Raw genomic sequence first — 22,332 nt, forward strand, 5'->3', positions numbered from 1 at the left:
AAAATGACTAAAAAGGGGTGGCCCATGAGGTAGGAGTAAAACCAGAAAAATGTGATGTGCAGGAAGTCAAATTAAAGAAGTATTTCAAGAATGAGGAAATGTGTAATTGTGTCAGATGCTGATTATAAGTGAACTAAGATGGGTTCTGAGAATTCACCATTACATTTATCAAAGCAGAAGTTATTAGTGATCTTGATAAGAGCAGTTACATGCATTAAAGTCCAGTTAAAGTGTGAATGAATTATTGTTATATAAGGATTTACACACAAACTTAGATTAAAACAACTGTCATTATCTCACAGTGTCTTTGGGTCTGGAATCCAGAAGCCGTCTAGCTACTTGCTTTGGGCTCTAGGTCTCTTAAGAAGCTACAGTCCATTATTTCTGCTGCCTTACACAAATCATACCTTTAATTCTGCTGTATTTAAGCAGATCATCCCTGGGACTTTGTGGGAGGACTTTACAATGATGTGAGTATTAGGAGGTGAAAATCATTGGAGACCATCCTGGAGACTGGCTATCACAAAATAGGCCAGAGAAAGAAAGGGAGATGATTTTGAGACATTAAATACCAAAGGATCTTCTGAGGAGTTTGCCAGAAAAGGGAGCAGAGAAATAGGGAATTTGTCCAGATATATCTGCAAGTAGATAAGCAACAGTAAGGAATAAAGAAGCTCTAGTCTCTGTAGGAGTAGAAGTGTAGAAGAGGCAACAGCCCCCACTTGAAAGGGTTGCATTGGAACAACATCCTTGGGGAAGGGCGTCAGGGAAACTCACTTTTTGAAGCAGTGGAATCAAACTTCATATGATCTGGGAGATTTTATAAAATCTACTTTTTATTGAAGAAAATTTCTTCCCCTTCTTAGCTCTTCTCTGATGTCTATACTTGAGTTTCTGGTCTGTTTTGTTTCCTTTCTAATATACATAATATATATAGTGGTACCTTGGTACTCATAGCGCATAAAGAGTACTGAACCAACAAGTATCAAATGACGAAACATTTTCTCTTGCGGGGTGATGTCATGACATACAAGCTCTAGCAAGTGCAACGAGTCCTGAGCAAGCACCAAGTGCTGAAACGTTTTTTTCTTGTCTAAATGTGATGAGTGCAGGGTTTGATGAGCTCTGAAGTTGATGAATACCAAGGTATGACACTGTGTGTGTGTGTGTGTGTGTGTGTGTGTGTGTGTGTGTGTGTGTGTGTAAAAATCTCTCAACTTAAGAAAAAAGTTATAGGTATGGGACAAAGGACTTTTTTCCTGCATCATTTAAGAGTAACCATTTAAAGGTAATTTGCTAACATGATGCTCCATCATCCCCAAATACTTCAGTATGTGTTTCCTACAAACAAGAATATTCTCTTACATAGTCCCAATAAAATCATCAAAATCAATAAATTAACTGATGCATTATTGCCATCTTATCCTCAGACTCATTTTGCTTGCAAACAAGTTTTTCTAGTTTGCAAGCAAAATCCTTTCAGAGCAAAAGGATACAGTATAGAATTATGCATTGTAATTAGCCATGTCTCTGTAGTCTCCTTTATTTTGGAACAGTTCCTTAATCTTTCCTTGACTTTCATGACCTTGACACTTTTGAAGACTATAATCCTGTTAATTTGTAGAATGTCCTTTAGTTTGCATTGATCTGAGATTTCCTCATGATCAAATTCAGGTTAGGCACCTATGACAGGAATATCTTTAAAATGATGCTGTGTTCTTATTATATCCTGTCAGGCTTTACTGTAAAGTTATTCCCTTTCTCTTTGTAATTAATAAATATCCTGTTATTTATCAAACTCCTGATTTGTTCATTCACTTATTTATATCATTATGGACTTCTGGATTTCTGTATTATTTAATGCATGTTAATACATTACTATCATAATTTATTTTGATCTCAGCTCATCCCACATTTGACTAGGGGTAGCTTCTTCAGAGCTAGCTTTTATGTGTTTTTGATGTGTCCCTTTATTCTTTTAAGCACTTCCTTACTTTCTGGTATGAAAAGATGGCCCAAACCTTTCTTGACTTATCTGTGCCCCAGCTCTGGAGTCAGTCATCTCTCCAAAAGCCTTGATTCCTTTTAGTGGATAATAGTATCCAAAACCAATGGTTGGGGCTGTCCTGCTCCCAGCCCCTTAAGTGGTCAGAGATAGTGCGTGTATATACATACATGTATATTTACACATTCATATACAGATTTACATGTCTTTATATAGATAGTGAAAACCATGAGTTCACATCAGTATTTCCTTTTTTATTTTTTTTAGAATGGTGATTTTATTTTTTATTTTATTTTTTTATTGTTCAAATACATTTGCCTCCATTTTCCCACCACCACTTTCCCCTGCCCACCTCTGCCCCTCAATTCTTCCCCACTTTGGCTTTGTCCATGGGTCCTTTATACATGTTTCTTGACTTGATCCTTCCCTTCCCTTTCCCCACACCCCCCTCTTTCCCTCTTGATTCTGTTGGTTTCTTTTTTCTTTCAATGTTGCCGGTCATATTTTCCTTGCTTGTTTGTTTTATTGATTAGGTTCCACTTATAGGTGAGATCATTTGGTATTTGCCTTTCACCCTCTGGCTTATTTTACTTAGTATAATGCTCTCTAGTTCCACCCATGCTGTCACGAAGGGTCGTAGCTCTTTATTTCTGCTGCGTAGTATTCCATTGTGTCAATGTATCATAGTTTTTTGATCCACTCATTTACTGATGGACACTTAGATTGCTTCCAGCACTTGGCTATTATAAATTGTGCTGCTATGAACATTCTAATTTTAATCTAGTACCATAGGATTCATTCTGTATTTGTATCTTCTTTTCATATGTATACATTCTTTTGTGGATGATAAGGAACCTGACTTTCATTACCCTTAATACATTTTCTTATTTAATCAGTCCCTTATGTGCCAGTTCCATGTCACTCTTCTCTGTCCCTTATGGGCTACTTGGCCTTCAGCATCTCATGCCAGGTGACTCCACTATGTGTGACTCCTACTTACCTTACTTGGGCTCAGTTAGAGTGTGTCCAGCTGCCCACACTCACCCTCTCCACCATATGGAAGTTTCCCTCATCTCTTTTGAACTCTTACACTCTGCACCATGATGACCCCTGCAAGGATACCCTCCTTACCTAATTTGAGTTCCAGTCCCCCAGTCTTTTGCACAGGTACCCTCCCATGCAAATGTCCTCCTTACCTTGCTTGGACTCCCAATATCTGACTCTAAGTCACCACTCCACCTTGATTGCCATCCTCACTCTCCTGAGGTTCTGACACTTCATTCCAGGCTACCCTTCTTAACAGGCACAGACTGAGACATCAGGCCACCACCCCGTATGAACAGACCACCCTCTTATTCCAGTTTTGAGTCTGTATCCCACTCTGGGCTTTCTGCCCCACGGAGATAACCACCTGGCTTTATCTCTGACTTTAAACTTAATCTCCCGTTTCTTTGACTGTTTCTCACATCATGTTATTTCTGGAGGATAGAGAAATAAGACAGCAGGTGGTCTGTTGGAATGAGCCCACACAAACAACTTAGAGGGCAGAACCAAACTTGATAGGTTAAGGACATGATCTTCCAAGAGACTGCTCTCACTTCAGACACCAGCTGCAAGTTCATGGGTCCACAAACTACCCTCACTTCTGGCCAGCTGGCTACAAATTTAGGGTTCCTATTACCCCTGCCAGTTTGATAATTCACTAGAATAAGTCGCATAACTCAGGAAGGTACTCTACTTACCTGGCAGTTTTGTTATATAGCAAAAAGACAAACTTAGAGCCAGCCTAAAAAAGAAATCCGCAGGGCAAGATCTGGGAGAATCACAGATTTGTGAGGCTCTGTTATTCTCTCCCCATGGAGTCAAGATGCATTACCCTCCCTGGAAATTCATATGTGACAATATAGAGTATTGCCAACCAGGGAAGCTCACTCAAGCTTCAATGTCCAGAGTTTGTGTTTTATTAGACATGATTGATTGGATTGTCACCCACGTGGCTCAATCTCCAGCCCCCTTCCCTTCCCTGGAGGTTGGGTTTACATCTTGTGGCTCAAAGTCCCAGCTCTGTATCACATGGTTTGTCTTACTGGTGTGGCCAACTCCCATCCTGAGTCTCCTTAGCATCAACTATCCAGGAGCCCACCTTGTGTCACTTCATTAACATAAACTGTCAGGGCCCATCATGAATAACAGAGACACTCCTGTCACTGGGAAATTCCAGAGGTTTAGAGATACCTTCTGGGAATCAGGGACAACAAGCAGCCCTGATTTCAAGGGTTTAGAAATTACTTACTTGGGAGCAACCAGGACAAAGGCCAACCAAATTCTTTACTATACAAGCTATGGAAAACTAAATTACTTTTTTCTGTAATACCAATATTTAAAAATATCTCCTTTGAGATTTCCTTCTTACCTTCTCAGATTAAGATAAGCCGTACAACTTTATAGTGATTATAATGTATTTATCCATTTTTTGTCAAAGAAATGAATAAATTTTCAGAAATGTTCTAATACTACTATATAAAACAATATTGGCATTGGAGTAATATAATCAAACTTACAGTGTTTTAAAATAAAAGTTTTAATTCACTTATAATATATTTTACCCTTTACCTGTCATTTATGTATCTTATTTGTTTCAGGTATGACTTTAGCCTTTCCAGCTTCAGTTCATGATTCTCTGATATGCAGTAAAACATTTCAAATTCTGTATAAAAATGAGGAAGTTGTTTTAAACGATGTTATGATCTTCAAAGTTAAAATGTTGTTGGATGAAAAAAAGGTAACTATCTCTTTGTATATACTTAGATAAATATTTTTGTACTGCCTCAAGGCATATTTCTAACTTTCTATAAATATTTTTAAAGTGTCTCCTGTTATAATTTCTCTTCAGATTGAAGAAACCCTTGAAGACATGGCTTTTCTGTTGTCCTTGGACCTACACTTTACAGATGGAGATTATTCGTAAGTAGGCTAATCAATTAAAACTACATAGTTATTCATGACTATTATGTTAGTATTACATTCCTCATTTACTTCTTTGAATTCAGCCTTTCCTCCTCTTGTGGTTTTGTTGTTGTTGTTTGAGTTGGGTGGGAAGCAGACTATCTCTGTCTTCTGAGGGAGTCTCATGAGAATGGTTAGAGCTACTCTTTGGTGCCCATGCTGATTCCACAAGCTCTAGGTAGCAAAATCAGACAAGTTAAAGAATATAAAACAATTTCCTAGGCTGTAGAAATTGTTCTGTTGACATAATAGCACTGCCATTAGCATTTTACATAACTGAGCTCTCTTCCACTTTATAACTGGCTAATATTTTTACTGGCATGAGTGATGTCTTCTTTAGGTGGTGCTCCTTTGATATTCAGAGGGTTATCAAGACTGATGATTCTTACACTTAGTTTCTAGTTCCTCTTGAGGAAATCTTAGGACTGGCTACCCTGAACTTGCCCACACATCTGGACTTATAATATACTAATAGATTTTAGGGAGAAACCATGCTTTTATTAAGACAAGAATCAGAATCCATTTAACGAGTTTTGGAGGTTTTTTATTTCTTTATTTCAAGTGTACTTGTAGAAATATTTCTTGAAAATTGTATCTAAATTAAGACTGCATGTACAAAAAGTGATTAAGCAGTCACATTACTGAGAGGTCTACTTTAGATGTGCTTTCTGCTGTCATTAAGGAATAAGAATTTTTTTTACATGGTTGCCTCTGCTCTTCTGTAATACTTGTTTATTACAAATAATTCCTTACAGGATTGTTTTTTAAACCAAGTCAAAATTCTTTTAAGTGAAGTAAGCTGAAATGAATAAGTAGTTTATTAGCTGTAGATAGTTATAATATGCATATGTGTGGGTTAAAATATATGTGTGTGTGGATATTTTGTATATAATTTTCATGGAATTGTTTCAGATGCTTTGCATGTGTAAATTTAAGGACAGACTAAATATAATACCTACCAATGGTTAGCTTATCTTTATGAAGCATTTAATAACAAAATTTTGTACAGTAAAATAATTTTAAATATTATTTAGGATTTATTTTAATCAGATTTTACCTATTTATACTGCAACCTTACCATACACAGTATTTCTATGGAGAAAATTAAGTATAAAATGAGATTAATTTCTGAAGTGTTAAAAAGAACTCATTTTAGTGGGACATTAGTGAAAAAACAATGCATTCATGGACTGAGAGAAATTTATAGGTAGGATCCTGTTGGATTTTATATTGCTGTTTAATGCAAATATGATGCTTTAAAAATTATTCAGTTTTTTAAAATTAATCACGTAACTTAATGTTTGAATAGATTAAATTACTTCACAAAGGATTGGCCCTTACAAAATATTCTGTACTTATATGCAAATATGTTGCTTTTTATAGGACAGATGATCTGAATGCCTTGCAACTAATAAGTAGCCGAACATTGAAGCTGCATTTTAACCTCCATAAAGGCCTTCATCATCATGTTAATGTTATGTTTGATTATTTCCACCTTTCTGTTGTGTCTGTTACAGTCCATGCGTCCTTGGTTGCACTACACCAACCACTAATAAGGTAAATTTAACCAATACCCTTGTTCCTATTAATGTAATGTCTTTTATTTTTACAGTGAAAATATATACTTTGATAAAGATAACTGAAATAGTAAGGAATTTCTGAATTCATACTTATTTAATACTTTCATTTTATACTAAAATATTAAATTAATAAAATTTAAAAGCATGGGAACATTAGATTGATAACTTTTTTATTACAGAAATATGGAGCAATCATTGCCAGATAAACTGATCAAGAAAAATAACACAAGCCTGGAAATAACCATACCGCATTGTTTAGTGTTTTTATGCAATGCTGTGCTATAATCATTCATCCAACGGAAAAGTATATTAATTTTTCCTTAGTTTCTTTGTCTCTGGATGGACTAATTTTATCTTCTTAAATCTGTACTGTACAGTAATACTTGTTTTCTAAGTCATTAACCAATTTTATATATCTTGACTAAATCTTTTAAAATTACTTTATGTATATCATTTTAGCTTAGAAGTGCATAAAATTCTGAATCATTATAAATGCATTGGGGCAGCTTCAGGCCAAGATGGAGGGATAGGTAGATACATTTCACCTTCTCGCACAACCAAAAGGAGGACAGCAACCAATTTAAAAACAAAAAACAACTGCCATAACTGCAGAACTGCCAGAAAACTGAACCATATGGAAGTCTAACAACTACGGAGTTAAAGAAGAAACGTTCATCCAGACTGGTAGGAGGGGTAGAGATGGGCATCTGGGGTGGAGAGGACGCTCAGCAAGGTGATAGGTGGCAGACCGGGCAGCTCCACACTTACGTGTAGATAAACTGGGAGAAACAACTGGAGAGCAGGACAGACCACGAACCCAGGGTTCCAGCGCTGGGAAAATAAAGCCTCACAACCTCTGGCTATAAAACCTTTTGGGGCTTGTGGCAGTGGAAGAAACTGCCAGTCTCTCAGGAGAGTCCTTTGGAGGGGCCCACAGGGTTCTAGAATGTACACTGGCCTACGCACTCAGGCATCAGCACCAGGGCAGCACCAGGAAAGGTGCCATTTGCTTGTGCGAAGCAGAAGTGACTGAAAGTGGGGCAAGAGCCAAGCAAGCATCATTGTTCCCTCTTTGACCCCACCCCATAAACTCTGGCTGTAAAAACCTGTGGCAGTTGCAGCAGCAAAAGAAACTGCCAGTCTCTCAGGAGAATCCGCTTGAGGGGCCCACAGGGCTCTAGAATATACAAGCCTACCCACTTGAAGAATCAGCACCAGGGCAGCAACTGGAAGGGTGCCAATCACTTGCAGGAAGCAATAGAGTGATAGAAAGCGGGGTGAGAGCCAAGCAAGTGGCATTGTTCCCTCTCTGACCCCTCCCCCACGTACAGCACTACAACTTGGGAAGTGCGTTGCCCAGCCCTGGCGAATACCTAAGGCCCCGCCCTTTACAACATTACAGGTGTGCCAAGACAAAGAAAAATGGTCCAAAAGAAAGAACAGATCAAAACTCCAGAAAAAGATCTAAGCAACAAGGAGATAGCCATCCTATCAGATGCAGAGTTCAAAACACTGGTAATCAGGAAGCTCAGAGAAATGGTTGAGTATGGCCACAAAATAAGGGAAGAAGTGAAGGATATACAAAATGAAATGAAGAAAAATATACAAGGAACCAACAGGAAGGGAAGGAAACCAGGACTCCCATCAACGATTTGGAATAGAAGGAAGAAATAAACATTCAACCAGAATAGAATGAAGAAACAAGGATTTAAAAAAATGAGGAGAGGCTGAGGAACCTCTGGGACAATTTTAAACATTTCAACATCCAAATCATAGGGGTGCCAGAAGGAGGAGAGGAAGAGCAAGAAATTGAACACTTATTTGAAAAAATAATGGAGAACTTCCCCAACCTGGCGAAGGAAATAGACTTCCAGGAGATCCAGGATGCTCAGAGAGTCCCAAGGAAGCACACACCAAGGCACCTCATAATTACATTACCCAAGATTAAAGATAAGGAGAGAATCTTGAAAGCAGCAAGAGGAGACAGTTATCTACAAAGGAATTCCATAAGACTATCAGCTGACTTCTCAAAAGAAACTTTTCAGGAAAGAAGGGACTGGAAAGAAGTATTTAAAGTCATGAAAAGCAAAGACTTACATCCAAGATTACTCTATCCAACAAAGCTATCATTTAGAATGAAAGGGCAGATAAAGCGCTTCCCAGACAAGGTAAATTTAAAGGAGTTCATCATCACCAAGATCATATATGAAACATTTAAGGGACTTATCTAAGAAAAAGATGATCAGAAACTATGAACAGTAAAATAAATTCACAACTATCAACAACTGAACCTAAAGCAAAAACAAAAACAAACTAAGCAAACAACTAGAACAGGAACAGAATCAAAAATGGAGATCACATGAAGGGTTATCAGCGGCGGGTAGGGGAGGATTAGGAGGAAAATAGGAGAAAGGGTACAGGAATAAGAAGCCTAATTGGAAGGTATGAAATAGACAAGGGGAGGTTAAGAACTGTATAGGAAATGGAGAAGCCAAACAACTTATGTGTGACCCATGGACATGAACTAAGGGGAGGGGAATGGTGGAGGGAATGGGGGTACAAGGCAGAGGGAGATAAGCCTGGGGGGGGGGTGAATATGGGATAACTGATAACATAATCAGTAAAATATACTTAAAAAGGTAAATGCATTGGGATAATTATTTTTTTTGTTCCCTTTTCCCTGGCGAGATGGATTTTCTTTTTTTTTTTCATTAATGTAAGAATACAGTCAAGCTCTAGTTTCTATAATAACACATCATCTTTATGGTACGGGCAATACGTAGTAACCTACATGAAAAGACTCCAAATTTATTTGATTTTTGAACTGCTTTATAATTTGTAACATGAATCTAATTCCAACAACTGACTTTAGGGATAATGCTTAAATGTTATGTTAAACTAATTTATCAGAAAACTAGGTAATTGTGTAGAATTATCCTCAAAAATTTATAGAAGACCAACACAACTTAACATGTTGCCCACAAGTAAGCCTCCTGTGGCATATTTTTACATTGCTTTAAAAACCGTAAGTGAGAATCTCTTCGACTGTGTTTTCACGTGATCTCTTTTAGAGTAAAAGGCCAGGAAGAAATCTGTTTGATGACTTTCTTTGCCTTCCTTATTATCTAGTAAGATCTAGTTGTTTTGACATCTTTGTCTCTCCTCTTAGGGCTTTGAGAGCTTCTCAGTTGCTATAACTTCTATAAATAGAAAAATGTCCTTATTATATATTATCATAAACATTTTTAAAAATTTTACATGTTTATTGAATAAATTAAAACATAGTAACATGATAACTGAATGAAACCTTTCTGACAAGAAAATGTTTTTGATATATAACTTTCAAATAAGTACTATGTAATATTACTTTTATATGAATTACATGTTAGATTTTAATCATGGAAGTTTATTTGTTTATAAAATACATCCCTGTAGTTTTCTGAATCTCTTATTTTTATAATTTCAGTAAGAATCAACCATTCCTTTTTCTTTATAGCACTGGCTTAGTTTCACTTCTGAAAAATAATGCAGTTCATAGAGGTTCGCTCAGGTTATTAATGTTACTTCCTGAGGCCCTGAATAGTGATATTCATATCACTAATCCTAGTGAGTTAAGTGTGTGCTTCCTCCTGTAATGCTGCAGTTTTTGTCACAGACTGGTAGGAGAAAGGCACAGCTCATCTAGAGACTCTTTGCTGGAAGACCTTTTTGGCTCAAAATCAGAAGCTAGGAGGATTAAGTGTTGGCTCTGGTTGTGACTGGAAAAGGAAATACAGTGCCTGAAACATCTGAGGTTCTGTTCTTTACCTAGCTGCCATGGGCCCTGATATATCCTCTCTTGCTGCTAGAATTTTGCCCTCAAAGAAGCAACTTATTTCTCTACCTTTTTTTGCCTGTAAATGAGAGAGGTTGGAGAAGGGAAGCAAAGAAAAGTTAAGGGACAGCTTTTTCTGGTGGCATGCTGGTAGAGGGGTCATGTTAAAGGTAACGTTCCTCATTATTTTTACATTGACATGTTTTTCCTGAAGTTTTATTAATCGGTGGATTTTTGTATCCTTTAAACAAAATTAAAAACTTTTAGTTTACAGTATTTTTCTTTTAAAACAATTTGTATGATCAATCCAACTATAGACATTTAAATCAATTATGTAAAGTGAGTGGGGTTAGGATTTCTTTGTTTGCTTTTTTTTTAATATAACCTGTCATATTTGAATTCTTTTAAGTTCTTTATGACAGTTCTGAAGCAAGTGGCATTTACCATTGACTTGCAACTCCCTCCTTTGTTAGGGATTTTGATTTTGCAGATGAAGGCTTCTCTCTGGCTTATGGCAAAATTGGATTACTTTCCTGTCCTTACCCTTTTGCTTAACTGTCAAACAGTCCAAATGCTCTGGTCTACTTATAATTAGCTAGTACTTTATCTCAAATAATATTGTACATGATTTTTAAACTTTCAAACAGTATAGGCTTCTTAGTCTATAGAATTAATGATATATTAAATGTAATGTTAATACTAACAACCGTAGTTTATATAATATGTGATTGAGATGGTGCTTTGAAGCACTTATAAAAAATATTTTAATAGAGTTCATAACCTGTTAGTGAAGAGAAAGAAATTATCTTTTTTTTGAGAAATAGAGGCAACAAATAGATTTAGTAATCTTTTCACCTTCTACATTTAATATGGGAGATCTTTACCTCTATAAGTAGAATCCATATTTGATTGTCTTAACTTTACAAAGTGGTAGCCAGTCCTGACAGATCAGTATTTCCAAATTGAAGGTTGAGCCTCATTTGTCATTTTGCTACTCTATATCCGACCCAGTTTTATCTTTAGAATCCTTTGAGGCTCCCTAAAACCCAATCATAAAGAAGTAGCCTCAAGCATCTAGTCCTAGTGTTTTTTTCCTAATACATATTCATTATGTCTTTTCATAATAATTTAAATTATTAAAGGAAAAATTACTTTGGAATACTTTAAGAATCATAACCTTGTAAAAAACCCTTGCTCTATGCTCTATTAGTGTAAAACTTCCTTTTGTAAACATTTAACTTAACATTGAAATACACTATCATGACCGTAATAATGTAATACTTATTTCTCCAGCTTCCCTCGCCCTGTGAAGACTACTTGGTTAAATAGAAGTGCACCAGCACAAAACAGAGATTCTGTGATTCCTACTCTTGAAAGCGTGGTCTTTGGTATTAACTACACAAAACAGTTATCACCAGATGTAAGAACTGATATGTTTATAAATCCTTCATTCTCTCTTGTTTCAAATGAAGTGTTTCTTTAATGTTTTATCTGTGAATATGACATTTCTTTTATTAATATTTTGAGCTCAACAACGTACTGACCTAATTAAATATGATCTTAACAAATTGATTGGTTCCAGTTGTTTATTTTGAAAACTTAACCAGATACTTGAAGATTTTACCATATTTCATGGTTAGAGATTTTTGAAAGTCAGTGCCTTTTTAAACTTGTTACTGGCACCTCTTGCTCTCTTTAACAGAAATGTTAGAATCACTCCGAAGGTGTGTGTAAAGAACAATTCCCAGAGTTGAGATCCAACTTGGAATATTACAAGTATAGCCATTATTCCTCTAAAAGGAGAAGGAACTCATGCTATAAAAGTACAGTGTCTATCCCTCAGTCCAAATGTAATTTAAATCTCAAATGTTTAAAAATCAACTGTAACTGAAGTAACTAGAGTTGCATTTCTTAAGTTTAAGTTACTTGTATTAAGAGGACCAATTCCCCAAAATATTGCTGAATTTCTTACATGTTTTAGAATAACTGTAATTAGTATATGCTTAGGGTTTTTATTTTATTTCTCTATGTTTCAAGTGTAATATTTTTAGATTTTTGTTACTAACACTCTATATCCCAAATCTGTTTCTTCGTTTAGGGTTGCAGCTTCATTATTGCAGACTCCTTCCTACATCATGCTTATCATTTTCATTATACACTTTGTGCCACTTTGCTGCTAGCCTTCAAGGGATTGCACAGCTACTTCATTACGGTAACAGAAGAGATTCCCTCTTGTCAGAAACTAGAACTAGGTATGTTAAAAGTAGCCAGACCTATCCTATTGTTCAAGTAATTCTCTTCATTCTCATAGCTGCTAATTACCAGCTTTGACATAGTTTTTCTATACTAAAACTGTAATGTTTATGTGATTCACTTTTACTTTTCTCTCAATTCCATCTTTTTCAATCTTTGGTAATTTCTGCAATTAAAAATTTTTTTATGATATTGAGAAATATTGAGAACTAAATTCTTGGTGCTAAGTTTGGAATGGGTCTTTTGATAGATTTTTTTAATAAAAGCGTATGTCCATATAATACTATTCTTCAAACATAAACACAAAGCACACTGGAAAGCAAATTATCTATAGAACCATAGGGAGATAAATTAAATCCATACTTCCAAATATTTAACTATCTAAGAAGAGTGTAGCTACCTGAGACATTTTTATATACATTTGGTTTTAAGGGATCTCAGATCCTGTTTCTTTCATTTCACTTCAGAGATTAAGAACATTACTCAATTCTAACATTTTATAAATTATTTAAATCATTTAAAAAAATTAAACTTTAGTTATGATCAAACAGTAATATCTGCATATGTTACAGTAGATGACAGAAAATCATATTGCCTCAATTTTGTTTGTCATTTATAGTTTACAGAATTCTTTTATAATTGCACAAATGACAGATTGCTGGGATTAGCTAAAATAAGTTATTATTTAAACTTTCAAACTTTTAACGATGGTTTTTTATAAAATTTAATTTAAAATATCAGGTAATAGCTTACCATAAAGCACATTTTAATTATCTCTTCAGAATAAATTATTTTTATTATTTGAATAAATCAGGGATTATTTTTTAAATTTTACTTAAATTATTCAGTGTTCTTTGTTTAATCCTTTGTTCCTCAAGAATGTCAGTCTTTTAACAATATTGATGCATTCAAAAATAGTCACTGTTACTAAAAATAATTCTTAGGTTTGAGATTAATTAGCATATTTTTTAAATTGCCTATTTTGGGATAGAAAAGAATTGTAAGAAAGTGTAGTAATTTGTACCTTACTTAATTTCAGCTGGGAGAAAATTGTGACTATTGTGCCATTGCCTATCAGCAAGTATTCCAAAGGGTTTGATTAGTATTAGTTAAGTTCACACTTTTTTGACTTAACAAGGAACAGATATTAATTGACTTCTTAGAATATTTGAAGCAAAAATCCCAAAGTACAGACAGATACATAACCAATAAGAAAGTGTATTTGTTCTTTTTTGCTTGTGTTCTTCTAAAGACAAACGTGGAAGCATGGAAAGCCTTTTGATTTCTATCCTCTGTATTTTTTTTCCTTGCTAATATTTTCATATACTTAAGATCCTTCTATTTCCCTTAGGAAAATGCTATAGGAGACTACTGCCTAAAATGTAAACATTTTAAAATTTTCTTTTTTCTCATAAATGAAAGAATTGTTTATAGAATAAACTAATTTAGCCTATCACCCTCAATTAATGGAAAAATTATGGTCCATATATTTTTTTAATTTGGTTCTTTGAATGAAAACACATTTTCTTATATATCAAATTCTGGTTAATTCAGATTTAATGACCAGACCAAATTAGTAAACCACAATATTAAGGAAGGAGAATACCACATTCCTGCAAAGTAGTGTTACAAAAAGTAATGGGGTGAAACTTAGAAACCATCTATAATGATATTTCTACAGGAAAATATTTTAATAGTTTTGATGTCAAATGCTTTTGTAGAATTCATGGAGGAATTAGCTGGTAGTGCTTAAGAGTGGAAATTTGGAGCCATTTTTATCACTGATTAGCTTTGAGACTGTATATGCAAAGTGAATTCCATTTGAAAGATAGGGAGACAAAAGGGAACCTGATGTGGTGCATGAGTCTGGTAGGAAAAGTGAGGACATCCAAAAGACAGAGGGTGTAAAGCAGCTCTACGACTAACACTTCTTAATGATATAATTCTCTGATCACTAGGGTGCTTAGTCACAGGTGTCCAACCTTTTGATGTGTCTGGGCCACACTGGAAGAAGAGTTGTCTTGGGCCACACATTAAATGCATTGCAACGTGTAATCACAAAAAAATCTCAAAATGTTTTAAGTAAATTTACAATTTTGTGTTGGGCTACATTCATAACCATCCTGGGCCACGAGTTGGGCACCCCTGAATGTGTCAGGTACTGAGCTAGGTCCTGAGGAGAGGACGGAGTATCTGTCTTTCTCCCTTTCCCTTCGTAAGCAACAAGCTCAGCATGGCAGTGAATGAGAGAAACTCACCTGCAAGATGGGGCTTCTTGTGATTTTAAGGTAGAGAGTCACATATGAGATGAGCCGATATATGCATGCATGAGGAAGATATCTATCAGCATTTAATTTTCAAGCAGATATATATTGCAAATGAAAAAAAACACATGAACCTCATTTTAACTTAAAAAATATTTCTCTCTAAAAGGAAGTAATGTTTAAAGAAAACAAGCCTCTCAGAGGTGAAGATTTATTTCAAATAGCTTAGAAAGTATTGGCACTTTATTGCTAATTTATTACTGTAACTTCGGTGTGATCATTTATAAGCCTTTTAATTTTCCCTCAGGTAAAGATTGCTTATTTTTGTCATGTATTACTTTGGGCTTCTGGATATAATGTAGAGAATTTCATAATTTTTTAAAAGAGCCCTTATATTTAATTTCAGTTTATTTACTAAATGAATGTCAACTGTATTCCAAATTGTTTGCTTGATATAGCTTATCAGAAAGTAAAATTAAAGCAAATATAGACTTTAATAAGTAAATAATAGCAATTAAATAAAATTAGTAGTACCATATTCACAGTATTTACTCAAAATATATTTGTTGAATGAGTGAATGAATAAATAAAACAGTACAGTACAGTTTTCATTGTTGCTTAAAAAGTATTTAGGCATCATTACATAGCTTATAGCAGTTTCCTGGGGATTTTTAAAATCAGGATTCATCCTGAATAAATATTTGTTGGTAATACTTTGTGTTATTAAACTCTTCAGTACTGTTTTTTTATTGTGATTCAGTTTATTCTTGAATGCATCTTCTAGGAGAACATCTAAAATACTATGAACTATTTAAAAGTACTGCATATTGTTAGCTATTAATATTAATATTGTTTATTTTAATTCTAGCAAAATTAAATTGTAGGCACTAGATAATGCTTCCATAAAACACTGTTGACTGAACATTTTATTCACCAGTTTTAATAAGTGGACTTAAAGTAGTTTTTGATTAAAGGATGTATTTTATTTCCTTCTACTATTTAGCATTATCTTGAATTTTCAAATAACTATATATTTAAAAGTCTTAAACTCCACCATGCTTTGAAAAATGTATCTAAAATCTACTCAGTCTTTTAAAATATGCCTTATATTCCTTTCTGCTTTTGCCTTTTTATTGTTCTTCTGGATGAATGATGTACATTTTTTTTTTTTTTTTGATGATGTAGTTAAACATTGGTTTGGTACAAGGAGCTCTTACTGAAAATGGGAGTCACAAGTTCTGGAATCTGGGCTTTGACAAGTGTTGTAACCTCTCTGGGCCCCAGTATCTATACTTGTAAAAGCAAGGATTTGACTTAGCTGATCTCTGAGATCCCTGCCAACCCTAAAATTCTGAGTCTAAGAAATTAAAACAAAAATATGGATTATGAAATTTTGAATAATGCATACATTTAAATAGAAAAGAGAACACAGTAATATATAAACTTGAATGTACATCATTTGTAATTCTAATAAGCTAATTAACTAACTCAAAGATTCTGCTTCTGATCTAACTGCACTATCAGATCAATGCTCAGTCTATTAATAACAACTTGGAAAATTCTAGTAAATTTTGTTGTAAAAGGAGTATAGTAACTAGTGCTATGTGCAATCCTTATAACTAGCCAAGGCCAACATGCAGGTCCTTTATGAGCGCCTTCTCAGAAGAAAACAGCCACGAACCCAGAAAGACACCTGTCTAGGTATGTTTACAAATAGGTTAAGTAAATAATCCCTTTTAATTAGTGTGGAATTTTGCTTTAGTGTCAAATTTTATAAATATGTATTTATATAATATGTTTCTTACCACCTTTATTTAAGAACTTTGAGAATTGGGTATGTAGGTAAGCTTTGGTTAATTAATTTGTACAATAATATTGAAGTTTTTATTTAAATTTAGAAATGGTAAACGCAAAGATTTTTTTAGCTCTTTCTATATTCTTTTTGAGTTCTCACAAACAGCACTTTTTGGAAACCATGTTTATTGCCAAAATTAGATGGTTTAATGATACTGCCTTAAAATTGTTCAAAATCAGTTTATCTTTGGGTAGGGCTCATGATAATGAAATGTGGTTTAAAAACTGAAGTTAATATTAAGTATTACAAAAACAAAGAAGAGAAACACCTTCAGTATGCAGTTTTGTTTTTTTGTGTCAGTTTGCATTTATTTTTTATTCTAAATTTGAAAAGCAAAGTAGTACCAAATCACTACTCTCCAGATATTTTACATATTGTAAAGGGAATAAATGTTTTAATCACATTACTTTTTTTGATGTATTTCCCTATATAGTTTAGACTTTTGTTCTTGAATAGCAATAGAACTTAATTTACTATCGTTTCCTAAGTATATTGAAAGCTTTTAGTCTTCATTGAATAGACCATCACAATGACATTTTTAAAAAGTTATGAAAGGCTACAGAAATTGAAATAAAATCACAGTGTGTCTTAGTTTTTAAGAGTATGAACAAAAGGAAGTTAAGGAGCCAAAATCTTTTTTAGCATTTCTCACATGAAAACTAGCTCAGGATATTTAAGTTGGGTCAGTTTTCACTAAAACTTGAGAGAGAAACTGATTTTCTTATCAGGAAGAAAAGACAAAAGGTGAAGATTTATTATGACCATTATTTTGGAATATTATTTTATGTTTTCCTATAAAGCAACTGTAAAATTAAAGAATTTGTGGTCATTTATGATGTGTTAGTGTTCTTTTTAACAATAAAAATATACTTCCCCCTAATAAATATATAAAAATGAACTGGAAAATATATATATACACTTCTCATTTAAACTATTGTATTGTCAGCCTATCAGTTTACATGTGAGCTCTCTAAATAATTTTATAGAATGCTGCTTTTTGTAATAAGGCCTATATAAAGAGAGGCCCAGTTTTAGCTGGGTAGGAAAAGACTAAAAACTAAAGTTTAATGAATTAAATTATACTTGTATTAATACTTTTATTAGGTAATACTATTAAGATATCTAATAGCTAGCATTATATGGGCATTTTCTGAGCTATGTTATAAATATTGGTTGAATGAGTGAATAGGTAAATGGATGGATTTAGAGAATAAGATACACCTTACCCTTATGAGGCACTCACACCAAGGAATGTTATGCAAGCCATTTAAGAAGATGCTTTAGAGCTGTATACCAGATTTCCATGGAGTACTACGAAGAGAAAAAAGGCAAATTGCAGAAAGCGTGTAAAATACAATCTCATTTTTGTAAAGCAGTGACTGCAGAACTCATATATATGCATATGTATATATAAAAAATGTGAAAGGATATGTTCTAGACTATAATCTTGGATTAGCAAGAGGAGCTAAAGTAAATAATTTTATTATAAAATATAATATTTATTAGCAAGCTAATAATCACATTTATACATTTCTATAAAATTGTAAAATTGCATAGGTATATGTTAAGAAAAATTAATTAAAATATAATTTTAAATTCAGATAACACTCTTAAATGATGTTTGAAATAATTTGAGCTCAAAGATTTTGAGATTAAGTTTTGCTTTTAAACATTGTTTAAGATGGCATTTATGTCGAAGTAACTCTCACTAGCCATAATGCAAATGTACCAATTTATGCATATATTAATAGATCTTGTTGTAAGAACTAGAAAAAATGTATCAAAACTCAAAAATTTTGAAGGTTTTGCACTTTTAAAAAAAATCATAGATAGAGGATGTAACTACTAAAACTTTTCTGCTCTCACAGGAAAAGATCATGAGTAATGTGAAAACATACTGGCATATGAAAGTTAGGATTTTAATGTAGGGTCTGCTGCTGACTTTCTTAAATTAATTTTGGAAAACTTAGTAGAAGCCACTGATTTATCTCACAATGAAATGATTTGTGAAATCTTAGCAGATTTCTTTAGTTGTCAGTGGGTTGAACAAATTTGTGATCTATTTCTTGGTACATTTTAATAACCAAATATAATTTTATTTATATAGCTTGTGAATCACAAAATACATGTTTTCTATTGGTTTTAGTTACCAATAGAATATCTGTCATTCATATCATAGTTTAGTTGTATTTACCACGTAATTGTAACTGCTTATTTTATCAAATGTAAATGTTTATCATTCTTCTTATCAAATAGTAACATTCATTCTGCCGTGTGAGATAGCTGATGACTAAAGTCAGGGATATCATAGAAAGTATTCTTGATTTTGTATTAAGAATAATCAATTAAACTCTCTTTGATCAACACATTGATGAAATTTTGTATGATCACAAGTATGCTACTATAGTTCTTTTAGGAGAACTCACTTTGGTTTGATTTCTGATTAAAAATGAAGTATATCTAAACATGGTATTTCAGACCCTAGGGGAATTTTTTTCCTATTAAAAAAAACCCAACACTATAATCTTTTTATTCTGTTAGTTTCTATATTCCATTTTAAATATTAGCATTTTAATTGTAAATTAATCTGTACATCCCCTTCATAGATCATTGTAGCATACATTAAATAAATAAGAATTAAATGGAAAATATCACCTCATTTTGTACTGAAAGAAAACTGAATATGAAACTAAATTAGAAACTTACTTTTTATTGAAAAGGATTTCGTCATTGATTTGTATTAAATAGCCTATACTCCAGGTGTGTTTTAAATACTTCTTGGTTATTAAAAATTAGTTTGACTTGAAATTTTTAGGAATACATTTGTAAAAAGCAAAGCACATACACATATAAGACAAAATACTAAGATTTAGTGGCATTTACAACATGTGAAATGCAATAAAACGTAATTTCATGTTTTATCTTTCTTGTGATGCAGTTGTGCAACTTACTTTAGGTATATAGTGAATATTTCCTTGACTGTGTTAGCCTCTTATGAGAACTGAAACACTTTAATAGAGCATATAATTTAACAATTAACATATTACCTACATGATTAATGTGTTTATGAAAATACATTATGTTGAAATTCAATTCATTAAATGTCCAGGTATTTACTTTCTAGTTTTTAAAAGATAATTTAATTTGTATGATTTTAAAAATAGTTTTCAGATCTAACATTTAAATACTTCTTTATTAATACTCTTTAATCCTTTCAGAGGAAATGGATGTAGAAGCTCGGCTTACTGAACTATGTGAAGAAGTTAAGGTACTTGAATTTTTAAAATTAACGTTATCAGATTATTTCAGTGGATTTTGTTTATTCTAGAAATTTTATCTAAGAAGACTTAATAATTATCCTTCCTAGAATGCAAAGATAAACTTTTTGATCATGGTAGAACCACAGCTTAAGTTGATTAAAAGGCATTTGACCTGGGCACAAAGTTAAATTATCTTTAAACTGTATAGTATTGCCCTGACTGGTGTGACTGATTCGGTTTGGGCATCATCCCATAAACCAAAAGGTTGTAGCTTCTATTCCCGGTCAGGGCACCTGCTTAGGTTGCAAGTTTCATGCCATTCAGGGCCTGTGCATGAGGCTACCAGTCGATGTTTCTCTCTCACATTGCTGTTTCCTTTTCTCTCTCTCTCTCCCCTTCCCTCTCTCTAAAATCAGTAAAAGCATGTCCTCTGTTGAAAATTGTTTTAAAAAATTGTTAGTTTCATTTTTAATACACTTATAAATCATCCCTTGGGGGAAAATACATCTGTAGATTTACTATATGTTGTTAAATTAGTATTTACCGTATGTTCACTCTGTTAGCTTCATTTCCAGAATTATGGAATTACTCAACTTTTTTTTAGTTTATCCTTAAATTCTGGGGTTTTTTTCCTTATCCGAAGCCTGTAATTCCTTATTCATTCATTTATACATTCAGTAAATACTTATTGAGTGACTACTGTGTACCAGTAACCAAAGTCACAAAAGTGTATAAAAAACCATCTCTTCACTTATTAGTAATTTTGCTGAATTTTTGTCTAATGTGTTCTTGGAGTTAGGGTAGATAAATGGAAACTTGGTCTGGGCGAGTGAAGAAAAGCTTGCTAAATTGCAGACTTCAAAAAGAAGTAAAAATAAACTGAAATTAAGAGTGTCATTTGTGATAAGCAACATTTGGGGGGTTTGGGAGGTTCGTTTATTTGTTTTAGAAAGGGAGCGTAGAGAGATAATTAGTGTAATTCGGCACACATTGAACTGTAGTAACTGTCTTTTCATGTCCAAATATAGTCATCCAGTAGGTAATAGGTCTAGAGGTCAAGAGAAATGTGATCCAGAGATATGTTACCATGTCTATACCAAGGGTAATTAAAACTATGGAAATGACTTTCAACTCCCATCTGAATAGAATACCTCTACCTTCTTTAGGACAGAGAAATAAAGTCAGCATCTATTTATATATTTAAGAGTAGATATCCTAGTATTACTAGTAATCGAAGACAGATTTTGCAGCAAGATATTGTCTGCCTGAAAACCGGCTGCTGCCTCAGCAAATTAAAGCCTGTCCTCATAATAAAAATGCTTGTGCAGGAGAGAAGCAGTCGTTCTGATTTACAGTCTTTTGTTATTCTTTGTTCAGGAATCCTTATTTTATTATTTACGAAAACCAACTTGCCTTTTAAAAGATTCTGTATCATTTAGTTCCACAGTATAATCTAGTACTGCTATCTTCTATCATTAGTTTAGGTGAATATTTAAATAAATGGAATAAATTAATACCACTACCAGAACAGTCATAATAGCGTATAACAATTTATTACCCACCTTTCTTTCCTCACTAGACTATGAGCTTGTCATATTAATGTTTGAATCTGTGGAATGTTAAAAACTGTCATTTAAAATATGCTCAGTAAATAGTAGATGAATGTTAGAAAGAGAAAGAAAGAAGTGTTGGACAGCTCTGTAAAAGAATCATCACAAACCCTGGCCGGTGTGGCTCAGTTGGATGAAGCATCATCCCGTAACCAAAAGGTTATGAGTTCAGTTCCTGGTCAGGACACATACCTGGGTTGCTGGTTTGATCCTCAGTACGAGCGTGTATGAAAGACAACCAGTCGATGCTTCTCTTTAACATTGATGTTTCTCTCCCTTCCTCTCTAAAAAGCAATGAAAAAAAATGCCCTCAGGTGAAGATTAAAACAAAAAAAGTCACAAACAAAATAGAACCTAGGAACACACAGGAGTAACTGAAAAGCAGTATTATAGAAAGTACTTGAGTTCTTTATGAGATGTTACAGGTCTTTTAAGTACTTTGCCAATTGGAAGAGAAAAAAATCTTATTTTAAGATTTTACTATTTTTCAAAAATTTTATAACTCTGCATAATTTGTATGTCATGTTAAAAATTCCCAATATTTTCATAAGCATGAAGTTGATCATGCTTATAAAGAACTCTGATTTGTAATTTTGGACTTACTTTGACATTGTTGCAGTTACAAGATACCTCAGATTTTGAAATAATAGATAAGTTGTTGAAAATTGCTGTAGTAACTGTCAAG

The 22,332-nt window shown here is 33.5% G+C and overlaps 1 protein-coding gene across 6 annotated transcripts in view; it reads left to right on the forward strand.

Annotated features, from left to right (window-relative positions):
- Positions 1-22,332, forward strand: part of FAM135A (family with sequence similarity 135 member A) — a 100,484-nt gene that overhangs the window by 35,236 nt on the left and 42,916 nt on the right. For 3 of the 6 annotated variants that reach the window (XM_054569556.1, XM_054569555.1, XM_054569560.1), the window contains 7 exons: positions 4,648-4,787; positions 4,899-4,969; positions 6,395-6,568; positions 11,699-11,825; positions 12,504-12,657; positions 16,546-16,623; positions 19,996-20,045. In XM_054569556.1, the coding sequence (XP_054425531.1) occupies positions 4,648-4,787; positions 4,899-4,969; positions 6,395-6,568; positions 11,699-11,825; positions 12,504-12,657; positions 16,546-16,623; positions 19,996-20,045 (794 nt within the window). Of the gene's footprint in view, positions 1-4,647; positions 4,788-4,872; positions 4,970-6,394; positions 6,569-11,698; positions 11,826-12,503; positions 12,658-16,545; positions 16,624-19,995; positions 20,046-22,332 lie in introns of those variants that run through there. The other 3 variants (XM_054569557.1, XM_054569561.1, XM_054569558.1) reach the window with 2 other exon arrangements.

The sequence above is a fragment of the Pteronotus mesoamericanus genome, unplaced genomic scaffold, assembly GCF_021234165.1.
Source record: "Pteronotus mesoamericanus isolate MK-2021 breed Mesoamerican mustached bat unplaced genomic scaffold, CSHL_Meso_final contig_20, whole genome shotgun sequence".
In the NCBI taxonomy this organism is placed as follows: domain Eukaryota; kingdom Metazoa; phylum Chordata; class Mammalia; order Chiroptera; family Mormoopidae; genus Pteronotus; species Pteronotus mesoamericanus.